General features: G+C 38.6%; 1 protein-coding gene across 7 annotated transcripts in view; it reads left to right on the top strand.

Annotated features, from left to right (window-relative positions):
* The window catches only part of PCDH7 (protocadherin 7), a 392863-nt gene that overhangs the window by 13651 nt on the left and 365398 nt on the right, over positions 1-13814 (top strand). The window contains exon 2 of one of the 7 annotated variants that reach the window (XM_073342328.2): positions 1888-2115. The exons of the other annotated variants lie outside the window; for them this stretch is intronic. Within the exon in view, the coding sequence (XP_073198429.1) occupies positions 1888-1953 (66 nt within the window). The 3' untranslated portion in view covers positions 1954-2115. Of the gene's footprint in view, positions 1-1887; positions 2116-13814 lie in introns of those variants that run through there. 7 annotated transcript variants of the gene reach the window in all.

Raw genomic sequence — 13814 nt, 5'->3', positions numbered from 1 at the left:
GGCTATGTATGCTCAGACATCTTTGTTCAATCTACTGGGCAGTCCATTGTGCATATTTGATCATGCAATGGTGTGCTATCCCCTAGTGTGCATACAAATGAGACAGATTTGACCTAAAATGCTTGCCTATTTTTGAAATTAAAACTTTGCCACCCAGTTGAGGTCATGCACGTTGATTAAGCAAATCTGGCCTAGGCAAATCTATGTAATTTACTAAGTTTAAAACTCTAATTCTGTATGCCAAGTTTAACCCACAACAAATGTTCTCATTGAAATCTATGTCTCCTAAAATGAAGATTAAAAACAAAAATGGAAACATGACTAATGAAGTAATAGCAGGTGGTAATATAATAGACATTTAATTAAATTGGTCTTTTTTCAGTGTTTTCACTACAATAGTGTAAGTTAATGTTTTATTATTTTTACCTCCCCCAATTTTATTTTTTGCTGCTTTTAACATGCATTTGGCTTGATTCTCTAGAGCGTACTCCAGTTTTATGCTAGTGCAATTCCATTACTTTCAGTGGCATTACATGGACATAAAATTTGAATAATACAGTGGTGAATAAAGCTCCTGATCTCCCTCCATGTGCACTAAATAGGTTGTAGTGACATTGTGTGTGTGTGTACTTCATTATATAAAAAAGGGAGATTTTAGTTGATGTGAAAAGAAAATCACTAATACTTTATGAATATATAATTATGTTACAGTTGCCTTATGAGTTTACCAAAAAACAGTAATTGATTCCTTTGAAGGAAAAGTTATTTTTTCTCCAAGTAATTTTGTGAATCCTTGTTCAGTGGGAATAATTTTACTGGAAATTGCAAGGCCTCTATTTAATTACAGGTCACTTCATGCTCAACCAGTGACCCTCCATTCTGATCTTGGGATATAACTGTTTTACAGATTTAGAAAACTCATTCATAAGACTGATTTGAATATGTACTTGCAATTTCATTCTGCTGCCTGCCATCTAAGGGACTGAATCTGTCACCTTTACTCACATTGAGTAATATTTTATTTCACAAGTAGTTCTACTGAAATAAACTAGATTATTCATAGAGCAAGTAATGCTTAGCGTATATAAATAGGATGACAAAACTGGGTCCTAAATTAATCAACATCCATTTTCCCTATGGCTTTGAACCATCAGTAAATTCTTCCAGAAATTATAAAACATACTGTGCATCCTGTAACTTAATAATGAATATACATTTACAAAATGGAATTTTAATCTAGAATATCTAAAGAAATATACAGATAAGAGTGCAAAATAAGGTAAATAGCTAGGCATATAACAACATATTTTAGCAGAATATGTGTTGATTTACTGTATGGATTCTTTCAACAGAGACAAAGGGGATGATTCTGATCTCACATACATCAATAACTAACTTGAACAGATGTAAAACAAGTAGAATTGAGATCAGAACCATGCCTAGTTATTCTTCTTTATGCTTATTGGCCTTTTATGAAAGCTATGAGGGATCCTACTCACATTTAAGTTAATAACAAAACTCAATGACTGATGAGAGCAGGATCACTGCTATGAAACACCAGAATATACTCTTGTTACTCTCTTGACTTCAGGGGAGTTGTTAGCATATAAAGCTGTAGTTACACAGTGGTATATCAGGTCCCAAATTTGCAATTTGTTTGAATTTTTGTAAACAGAAAAGAGTATATTATTTGAGTGGCTTTATGACATATGTTTGTCCTTTACTATATTGAATTTAGAAAAAGATGACTTGGAGGAACTCATATGTAGTCTACTAATGAGGAAAACAAATAAAAAGATTAACTGTCTTTGCAAAACTGTGATAATTCTAAATATATATTTATTAAATATGATTTAAAAGTATGCTTTTTTTTTTTTTTACCACTAGTTTGTCTTCTGTGTGGAGGAGAAGATAAAGAGCAATATGAGATTCCCTGCATGTAAAACAGATTGAACAGATTTACTTAGCCTGCTTATTCAGAGTATTGCAAAATAGATTTTGACTTGTGTGGTATTCAACAGGGAGTGGGTTTTGCTATATTCCGTTGGCTGTGCAGATTTAGCTGAATATACTGGTAATTCATTTTGAACATTCTAGCACTGAAATTCAGGGTGCTTCCATAGAAATCTAGTGTGCTGAATTTAGAGTGTGTGTTTTTACTTGTTGTTCATTAAGTATAGAAAGTGACTGAACTCTTCAAGTTAAATGGTAACCTCCCTGGAGAATTAATGTTTCATAAATATAAAAGGGCTAGTTAAAGCTTCCCTCTATCAAATGTTTCTAAAAGGCTTTATGTATTTATAAGACTTCATGATCTACTATTGATGCAAATTACTAAGGATAAAAGAAAATCCATCTGTTATCAAAGAAAAAAATAAATGAAATAAGTCCAAGGATTTGAAAGACTTAGCATTAAGAACTAGGAATTCATACTTCGCGATGGGTTTATAGTAATTGACAGAAGAAAAGACTTCTTTTTAGCATTCATAATTTTTTTTTCAACTAAGGGAAAATGACTTTTCTATAAAAGCATCTCTTGTAACGTATCCTGTTTCATTTTATAATTTTGTATGCGCTACTAAAAAAATCTCAATTAAAATATGACCTAACACCATTTCATGTAGAGTTTGGAATTATTAGTTTTGTTATTACTACCCTTACATCTAAGCAAATTATCCATAGCTAAATAAATAGCATTTCATCAAGAGACACTGGTTTCCAATCTACTAGGATTCAGATTACTAGCATGAGAATGTACCTAAAGCTAGTGTCTTCAATCTCCAACTAATTGTGCACTGATAATGGTATTGCCCACAGGCAGTTCTCTTTTGCTGTCTTGATAAATGATAGATTTTTCTGTGAGTTAATGATAAAATCAGATGGAGATATATAATAGTGCAGTTACTACTCTTAACCTTTCTTCTTTGCTCATTTGAAATGTGCACCATTTGGAGAGATCTATGCATTTAATTTCCTTAAGAATAATCTCAGGAAAAATAATAATAATTTAAAAAAGAATCCTACTCACAGTAAAATAGAGTTAGTTTTATAGAAAACTTGTATTGTTGAAAAATCTGACATGTACGCAGAGTCCCCTGCCAAGATTTCTGGGAACAGAAGTGGGTAGCCAACAGATGAGCTCAAATTGAACCATAAAGCTTTGCATGCTGTTAGCCTATAGTAGCACATATTTGTTACTGTTACCCTATTTCTTCCTTCCTTTTCCCTCCTACTAGTTGTCAGTCACTTGTTGAGTTTTATCTTAGGCTGTATTATAAACTGTACAGGGCAGGGACTATATATAACATTTTTACTCATGAATATCAAATCACTTTACGAAAGCGGGTTTGTATATGTCCTAGCACAAAGGTTATAATAACAGTAATCTGCAAAATGAGGAAAATTTTCATGTTTTAAAAATTATTAGTGCATTTATATTATTGTACTACCATAGATCCCTTGTCATGGACCAGGACCCCATTGTGCTAGGTGCTGTACAAACACAGAACATGTTAGATATGAATGTTAGCTATGAGAGAAGCTTTTAAAGAAGGGAATGAATAAAGGTTAAAAAGAATAGTGGGGCAGCCACTGTTTTGGGCATTGAAAGAAGGCTTTGTTATGATCCATGTAATTTTGTTCCAGCACAATGATTCGAACAGTTTGAAATCTATTCTTCACCTTACTGGTTACATGTGAACAGCTCTTCGCTTTTGCACTAAAGCAAGTGGGAATTGTTCACTGTCACAAACAATAAATAACAAGAGTACCCAATCTGCACAGCATGGAAGTGATAAAAACACATGCTTATGCGTGCTTGAGATTTCACAGCTATTAATTTTGAACTTTTTGATTGCAGTTCTGTTTTAGAAGAATAGATGCTGTTAGGGCTGCAGTACACTGTGACAGTGAGAAATTATGACAACATGCATTTATCATTATGAACCTGATCTATTCAGTCTGAGCTGATAAGATAGTGTCCCTAGAGCCAAAATCATAAAATGTTTCTCACCTTTATTTCATGTTTAACTCTTTTTAATACTAATAGTTGTTAAAATATTTCATAGCACTGGCTAATATTAAGTACTAATTTATTCTTAGGAGAATTACTTTGTACATGATGAACATGTATAACTCATCAGTGTTAATGGAAGCTGTATGTGTACATTGAGGGCCCCCAAGTATAAGTGTATTGTATGCTACTGCTATACAACTTGTTCTCTCATTCACATATTCACAGAATAGACTCTGTCTCCTGGTTAAAATCCCTCATAATGCATTTTTGGGAAGAAAAAATAATGGCCCTAAGAAGACTGTGTTCAAGCTGAAAAAAGTGTTACATTGTAACTTTAGTAAAAGACACCTTAAAATTTTGAACAGTACAATACATGAAGTCTCTAAAAATTGTAATTTCCAAATACAGAGGTATTTTTAAAATGTTGTGGCTAATTTTATTTTCCAGTCTGTAACATGCAGTATTTACTTCACAATATGGAGCATGAATTTAGCAATCTAATTTTTATTTTTTGGACCCATTGTGGACAATGCTATTAAATATGAGTAAGGCTGTGATTATTTCATGGAGGAAATGGAAATCACAGATTCTGTGACATTCTGCTTATGCTCTAATAAATTGGTTAGTCTCTAAGGTGCCACAAGTACTCCTTTTCTTTTTGCGAATACAGACTAACACGGCTGTTACTCTGAAATCTGTAACCTCTGTAACTTCAACAGCAGCTGTGTGGTTGACTTCAGGGTCACCCAATCAGCTGGCCCCAAGCAGTGGACCTGGGGGCATCTCTGGGGGCTGCCCCAGAGCCAGCTGTACTGGCAGCTGGCTCCAGGGAGCGCACAAAGAGCGGCCAGTGTGGCTGGTCCTGGGGACTGCCCAAACAGCAGTCCTGGGGGGCGGCCCCAGGGAGAATCTGAGCAGTGGTCCCGGGGCTCCACGGGGCCAGCCACACCAGCCACTGCTCATGCGGCCCCAGGTAGCTGGCTCCGGGGACCACCAGAACAGTGGCTAGTGTGGTTGGCTCCAAGGAGTGCCAAAGCAGCGGTCCTGGGGGTACCCTGGGGATCGCTGGAGCAGCAGCGGTCCGAGTGCAGATAAAGCAGCAGTCACGGGGCAGCTGGAGTAGCGGTCCCAGGGTGGCTGGAGCCGCAGTCCCGGGGTGCCTGGAGGCCGTCTGGAGAGAGATCCCTGGAGCAGCGGCCGGGGGGCACTTAACCACCTGTACTGGAGCAGTGGGGGGCCCAGAAGTAGAGATTTAGTCAGGGATATTTTTGGTAAAATATTTGGTAAAATATTCATGGCCATGAATTTTTATTTATTTCATGTGACCTGTCCATGACTTTTGCCAAAAACACCCGTGACTAAATCTTAGCCTTAAATATGAGTAATTCCTGAAGCTTTCCCTGTACTGTGAAACATCAGGAATCTGAATTCTGATCATATATGGTATTTTCATACAGGGTGTGATAGCACAGTCTTTACACAGACAAAACTGCCAGTGACTTCAATAAGAAATTATCCAGAGTAAAGATACACTCTGCCTCCTCCAAAACCCCTATCAAGCTGGAGTGTTTTTTTCACCATGCCCAGAATGTCATCAAATTCAAGAGTCCTAGAGACCTCACAGACAACACTCTCTCAGCAGTTCCCTGTCTTTTATAATGAGGGCGATTCACCTGGAGCTCCTCTGCTCTAGATGATCATAATGGTCCCTTCTGACCTTAATATCAATGTATCTATGTATTTATGCTCCTGTGGCAGCATGGTACCTAGAGAGAGGTAATCCCTCAAATAGGCCATCCTAAAGCCATTTAAGGCCTTAAATGGCCAACACCTTAAACCCTACCCAGAGGCCAACAGAAACACAGTGCAGATCCCAGAGTGCTGGTTTCACATACTCCCAGTGAGATATCCTGCTCGACATGTAAGCTGCTGTGCTCTGCATCAGTTTCAGTTTCTGAATGGTTTTAAGGTGTAGCCTGTAGAACATATTGCGATAGTCTTATCTTGAGGTTAAAAAGGAACAATGTCATAGAAAAAGAGAAGTCCAAGTTATATTAGTCACATTTTTGTTCTTAATAGTTTTTTTTTCTATGGTAGAAAATTGCAGATATTTATTTTCTCTTCCAGAGGAGAAGTCTAGCATTTTAGGAAGAATTTTCTTAGAGATAAAAAGGAGAGTCGTTAGAGAGAGAGTTCAGGTTCCCCCCCCCCCGCCCCCCGCCAAGAATTTTGCTACAAACTCCAAAGGAAAGGTGTGTTTCCTTTTTTTTTTTTAAAAAAAAACATTCTAACATTGTAGTTTTTGTCCAGGTCTTTTATTAAACATTTGGGGAAAATATTTTTGGGAGGTGGGGGGACTTAGGAGAAAATGATTTTTCTTTACCTTCCTTTTCTTCAAAAGCAATACATACTAAACATGCTGGGGGATATAGATAGGAAATTTGCATCTTTTTGTGCTTTCATGATTGCCTGAATTTTTGTAAGCTTATATATGGAAAAATTTTGAAAGAATTCTAACACAAGGCATAGACTAGCAACTAGTATGAAGAAATGAAGACAATATAACATAAAGAAAACCGAAGATGGAAACAACTGTATCCAAAGATTTTTCTCATTCTCAGTTTCTTTATTTAAACACAAAGATTCTGATGAAATAAATCCATCTGGTGAGCCTTAAAATAATCATTGTATGTTGCTTTTATGGAAAGCTGTTTCAAGAAGCAGATAAATTGAACATTGCTAGTTTGTGTTTGGAGGGAGATATTTTTCGAGTCATGCAGTAGAACAGAGATCAAAAGCATTGTACTCATATATAGGGGAATCTTGACCTCTTGGGGCATTTCCAATGTACCCTTGGATTCTTCAGTAACTATGTATGTCAGTCCCAGGTCTTCATGGCCTGAATTTTTGGTCTTTCTTTCCCCAGTGACATCCTGAAGGCTTTTACACTTTAACTCCAGACTTCATTCTTCCCACCAAACAGGTTTAGTTTTCACACTGTCTCACTGGGAGGCAGATGTCAGTGAGCAGCAAGCAACCAAGCGATAAGAAAATTTTGAACACTGAACATTTTTCAAGCTTCATTCTCTCTGCTGGATTATGGAAAATGTTGGAAACTCAGCAGTACTGGACTCATTTTTTTTTAACCTGAGGCTTCTTTGAAACACTAGGCATTTGAAGCTTCATGAGCAAAAGATAAGACAGGGAGAGCAGAAAAATGCTTCAGCTGCAGTTTCCCTAATATGTAGCACTGCAATGTTCTTATTGTCTTTCTTCCCTTTTGGACCTTGATTTCCTATAGAGGAATCCATCCTTTGTCATAATAATGGCAGAAAGATTCTCAAATTCAAGCTGATTCTGTGACTGTGGATCCACATCAGGAGTTAAAATGAGAATCAATCTAGCACGCTCCTGGGTCTGACCTATGTTGAAAATAAATAATAGAAATGTCAGTATTATGACTAATCTTCTGGTTTTCATGAACCTTTTTCTTCCAAAAAAGGCTCAAGCATTTCAGACCTAAATGAAATAGTACCCCTCTCCTCTACCTAGCCATAATGCAAGAGCAAGGTATCCTTTTTTGTGAGAAGCTTAGGCAGAGAATTTCTGTATAATTGGCAGTGAAGGGGAAAAATGAGGCAAAGAAGACCTCTGCATGCTCTTTCTAAGGAAAGCAAAATATCTCTTTATGCATTAATGACCCCCAGCTATATTTACACTCAGGTTTCTGGCATAATTTTAAAGAGGGGAAGGGAAGGTAGAAGATATTTAGGATATAGTAGGAGCTCAAATAGGAAGTATTTAGAAAGTTAATTTCTTGGGAAGTCCTGTATAAATATCTGGCATATCTCATTGGCTTCAATAGAGTTGTAGATGCACATCATATTACAAGACTTGTGTGACAGTTTTATTTTTTTTAGTATAGAATTACTTGATGCCAAGTTGAAGGTATAAGGAGGATTTTGAGGATAAGGAATATATGGAAGAAGGAAAGAAGGCAGAGTAGGATCATCAGCCTTAAGAGTTTAACAGGAAACAAAAGAAGTACTAGCTAATATATTGAACACAGCTGGTCAAACAACTGAGAGAGCCTGTGTCTTTCCCATAGTTCAGTTCAAGCTGCTGTGATGTAATACTATTGTGCCTGTTCCTGCATTCTACATACCTTTTGCAAGATCATTTGAACCAATTCCCAAAATATGGTTGCTCTAATATGGTGTTGGAAAGGAATTAATTAACATTATTGTTGAAACCACATTAAACTGTTAAAATATATTCCGATTTGTGTTGAGCATGGACAAACCACATGGGAAAGGGAGCATGGTCCAGTGATTAGGGTGCTAGCCTAGGGTTTAGAAGATTACATTCAAGTCCCTTCTCCAGCAATCCCCAGTTTGACCTTGGGAAAATTACCTAGCCTCTCTGTAAAACAAGGATAACGGTACTTCCATATCTCATGAGAGTGTTGTGATGTTCTCCAGTACTACAGTGAGGTAGTACTCTCTGAGTACCTAACATAGACAAATATTCCTTTGTCTTCATTATATTTCAAGGAAAGTTAAATAGCTTAAAGTAGTCTCATTTGGAAGCAAACTGAAAATAAATTGGAGTTAATGGAAGTCTGCCTTGCCCTAGTCTGTTTCATAGAATCATAGAATACTAGGGTTGGAAGGGACCTCAGGAGGTCATCTAGTCCAACCCCCTGCTCAAAGCAGGACCAATCCCCAACTAAATCATCCCAGCCAGGGCTTTGTCAAGTCTGACCTTAAAAACTTCTAAGGAAGGAGATTCCACCACCTCCCTAGGTAACGCATTCCAGTGTTTCACCACCCTCCTAGTGAAAACGTTTTTCCTAATATCCAACCTAAACCTCCCCCGCTGCAACTTGAGACCATTACTCCTCGTTCTGTCATATGCTACCACTGAGAACAGTCTAGATCCATCCCCTTTCTAACCCCCTTTGAGGTAGTTGAAAGCAGCTCTCAACCCCCCCTCATTCTTCTCTTCTGCAGACTAAACAATCCCAGTTTCCTTGGCCTCTCCTCATAAGTCATGTGTTCCAGTCGCCTAATCATTTTTGTTGCCCTCCGCTGGACGTTTTCCAATTTTTCCACATCCTTCTTGTAGTGTGGGGCCCAAAACTGGACACAGTACTCCAGATGAGGCCTCACCAATGTCAAATGGAGGGGAACGATCATGTCCCTCGATCTGCTGGCAATGCCCCTATTTATACATCCCAAAATGCCATTGGCCTTCTTGGCAACAAGGGCACACTGTTGACTCATATCCAGCTTCTTGTCCACTGTAACCCCTAGGTCCTTTTCTGCAGAACTGCTGCCTAGCCATTCGGTCCCTAGTCTGTAGTGGTGTGTGGGATTCTTCAGTCCTAAGTGCAGGATTCTGCACTTGTCCTTGTTGAATCTCATCAGATTTCTTTTGGCCCAATACTCTAATTTGTCTATGGCCCTCTGTATCCTATCCCTACCCTCCAGCGTATCTACCTCTCCTCCCAGTTTAGTGTTTCCTAAGAACACTGAAGAGAAATGTGGTATTAAAATATTACAGCTCCATAATGGTGCCTTGTGTATGGTAGATCACCCAGCCAGAACAAAAAGCATCTCTGTGTGGTCCAAAACAAATATATTTTCTGTCAATAAAAGGTTTACGACAAAAAGATATAGACATAGCGGCTACATTTTCCAACATTGTAGCCTACAGAATTTATTTGCAGCCTGAAAATACTCACTGGCATGTCTGCAACATGAATAATAACCAAAAACATTTAAGTACTAGTGACTAAATGACATGTGAGTTTGTGATTTCAGTAGCTGTTAGGTAAACCTGGAGAATGGTCAGTTTAGATGAGCTATTACCAGCAGGAGAGTGAGTTTGTGTGTGTATGGGGGTGGGGGGGATGTGAGAAAACCTTGATCTATGCAGGAAATAGCCCGACTTGATTATGTAAAGAGTTGTCACTTTGGATGGGCTAGCACCAACAGGAGAGTAAATTTGTGTGGGGGGGTGGAGGGTGAGAAAACCTGGATTTGTGCTGGAAATGGCCCACCTGTTGATCACTTTAGATAAGCTATTACCAGCAGGACAGTGGGGTGGGAGGAGGTATTGTTTCATGATTTCTGTGTGTATATAAAGTCTGCTGCAGTTTCCACGGTAAACATCTGATGAAGTGAGCTGTAGCTCACGAAAGCTCATGCTCAAATAAATTGGTTAGTCTCTAAGGTGCCACAAGTACTCCTTTTCTTTTTGCGAATACAGACTAACACGGCTGTTCCTCTGATTCCTGTCTCTTATAACTGAAGAAAAAGCAGCTTCCAAGAACAAGAAGGGGAAAGCCAGCACCACACTCGTTAAACCACATAGAGCTAGGCTGCCACAAACCTTTACTACCCTGCTCAATACTGCTCAGATTGTGACACTGGCCGCAGTAAGGTGACCATGTGCTTGCCCAATATACTCTGTTAAAAGCAAGTGAGTAAAGAAGGGAGTGGGTTGTGGGAGGAGCACTAGTTTATTCCATCTCTTTACCAGCCAGGGTAACTGAATGGATGTACAGGAAGAGTAAACTGCTCCATGAAAGGGGATGAAGTAATTTACTCCCTCCCCAGAGCTGGGAGGAGCAGCAGAGCAATTGGGATTCTCTATTCATTCTCTTCAGTGCTTTTGGGAGATGGGTAGCTGTGCACTTCCCCCTACCCAGGATAGGTTGTAAAATTACAGTTTAGCACACTGAGATTTGAGAGACTTTAACCAGATAATGAGTTCTGTTTTATTTCAGATTTATGTTAGCGACTTTGATGAAGTCAATTTATATTTAATATAAATAAATAAATAAATATAATTTAACAGGTTTACACTAGTGTAAATGAAGTCAGAAGTGTTACTGAGATTTACAGCAGCATAAGTTTCGTTTTCAAGGGTTCCATACAAGGTTCCTTTAAAATATTTTGTTAAGCCATGGGACTGTTGAAAGATCCTATATATGAATTTTGGATTGGTTATCATGGTAAAAATGAGATACATAAAACAGATTTAAAAAGGTATTTAGGCACTTAAAGATTCAGATAGGCATGTGTGGGATTTTGAAACGTGCCTGGGATTTGAATGGGAGTTGACCTAGGCACTTCTAAAAATCCCACTGGGTGCCCATCTCCATCCTTAGACACCTAAATATCTTTAAAAATCTATATTTTTAATATGCAGCATAATCTACATTTCATAAAGACTGATGAAATGGAGGCTGGGCCAAACCTGAGTGATGTGGCAAGCCCATGCACCCTGTCTCAACTCCCAGAACAGGGAGCTGAGCCCAGCCGCCTCATGGGATTGGAACTGCAGAAACTGCCATTACTGGGTGATTGTAGGAGAGGCTCTGCCATGCCCCCATAAGACTTCCCACCACCCCAAAGGGCAGGATCCAATCTCATTCTGTTCCTTATGAAGGAGTGTCTCCAAATCACAATCTTTCATAAACATCTTGCCTCTTAACGAAAAATGAATTACTCTTAAATACATGTATAAACTGTTAACAAGTGTTCAGTAACACATACATTAAATTTGCAACCCATCTAGTACATTTCCCTAAACCCAGTGTGTCACTACCTAGAGAGGAGAGGTTACCAGAACATCACTTTCAATTGAGCCTTTACCACTGACTTTCCTCAAATATCCCTTCTCCAGGCAGTTTAGCAAGTCTCTATCAGTCTTTTAGGACATTTAATCTCCCACTCTGATCTTCTCGGTATCAGCCTTTCATTAGAGTCTGAGTTGTTCTCTTGTTCCTTGACAGTTTCTCCTTTGTGCATTGATGATAAAGAATCAGTCAGATGTGAAATGCCATAGTCCACCTCAGTTGTCAATGTTTTGGAACTTTCTGGGATTACTTGTAGATTCCTTCGATCATGTTGAAATGTGTTCCCCTGGTTTGTCTGAACTACATAAGACCTTGGATGCAGCTGTTCTTTAATGGTACCCCTTTGGTCCCAATTATTAGAGGTAGATTCATTAGGCATACTCTATAACGTGGGTTAAGAGATGGGAGATCACAGGCCCTTTTGTTAAAACAATATTTCTGTTTCTGATTTTCTTTCATCTTCCATATGGTTCCATTGTGAAAAGATTTCAGTAGGTTATCAGTAATTGATAAATTAGATCTGATCCTCCTTCCCATTAACAGTTGAGCTAGAGAAAAGCCATTCTCTACGGGTGTACTTCAGTAAACCAATAAAGGTCTATACAAATCACCCTTACTATCAAAAGTCTTTTTCATTAAAGTTTCTTTACTGACCGTATAGATCTTTCCACATTTCCATTTGATTGGGGGTAATTTGGACTTTGTTTTGTGATGAAAATCCCAATCTATGGCTAATTGCCTAAAATCTGCATTGGAAAAACACAGCCCATTATCTCTAAAGACTTAATCTGGAATTTCATGTCTGGAGAAGATTACCTTCATGCCGGATATCAGTGACTTACTGTTAGTACTATGCAGTGTGATACAGAATATAATAATCTGGGACTCTTAAATAATCCTTTGATTGCCAGGTAAATAAATCAGTACCTACCTTCTCATAAGGTCTTTGTGGAACTGGATTAGGCCTCCGTGGCTCTGCCTGTTGGCATGGCTTGAATTTCAAGCATGAAAAGCTGTTTCCTACCACATTAGCAATGTCTTGATTGATCTGCGGCAAATACAGCACCTCTCGTGCTCGTCGTTTGCACTTCTCAATTCCTAAATGACCCTCATGGATCTTCTGTAGCATTTTTTTTTTGGCGGCTCATTGGAATTGCAACCTTACTGCACTTGAAAATTGCCCCATCGATCACAGTAAGTTCATGTCTCCAATTCCAATTGTCTTATACTTGGACAGCACCTGCTTATTTCTTCAGGCCACCTTTTAATTATCAGTTCTTTAAGGATTCCCAATGATTCATCTTTCTCCATTTCCTCTCTTATTTGTTCCAGTTTCCTGTTAGTTATTGGAGTTGTCTTTACAATCAGATGTACATAGACTTGCATCTCTGTCTTTAAAGTCTTCTCTGGTTCCATGGGAGCTACTGCTCTGGAAAGTTCATCTGCAGTAAACATGAATTTTCTGGGTGTGTACGTCACAACCAAATCATACTTTTACAGCTTTAGCATCATTCTGAGAATCCTTAAGGTGCAGTCGTTTAGCGGTTTGCTACATAACGTTATTTGGGGCTTGTGGTCCATTTCAGCTTCCATTGTCTTTCCATAAATATACTGATTGAATCTCTCACAGGCAAAGAACATTCCTAAAAGCTCCTTCTTGATCTGTGCATATCTGGTTTCTGCCTCAGTCAGTAATTTGGATGCATATGCCACTGGTTGCCAACAATCCTCATGCTTCTGTGAAATCACTGCATCTAACCCAGATTGTGAAGCATTTGCTGAAATTTTAATAGGCCTTCCTGGTGCATAAAACTTCAACACTGGCTCTTGTATCAATTGTTGTTTTAAACCTTCCCATGATTCTTCTTGTTCTGCACCACACTACTTAATGCTAAGATTTTGTCATGGTAATTTTTTAGTGAAAGTCACAGAGAAGTCATGGATAATAAACAAAAATGCATGGAAGCCCATGACCTGTCCCTGACTTTTACTAAAAATAACTGTGACAAAATGGGGTATGTGGGAAGATCCAGCACCCACTGCCGCTGCGGCTCTGAGGTCGCCCAGGCACCTGTGGTGGCTCAGAGATTCAGGGTCCTCCCACCACCCATGGTGTCTGAGAGTACTGGGGTCCCCACCACTACCTGCAGC

This window comes from Lepidochelys kempii, chromosome 4, assembly GCF_965140285.1.
Source record: "Lepidochelys kempii isolate rLepKem1 chromosome 4, rLepKem1.hap1, whole genome shotgun sequence".
Classification (NCBI taxonomy): domain Eukaryota; kingdom Metazoa; phylum Chordata; order Testudines; family Cheloniidae; genus Lepidochelys; species Lepidochelys kempii.
Note: the sequence above shows the minus strand (reverse complement) of the source record. Positions and strands in the feature narration are given on the sequence as shown.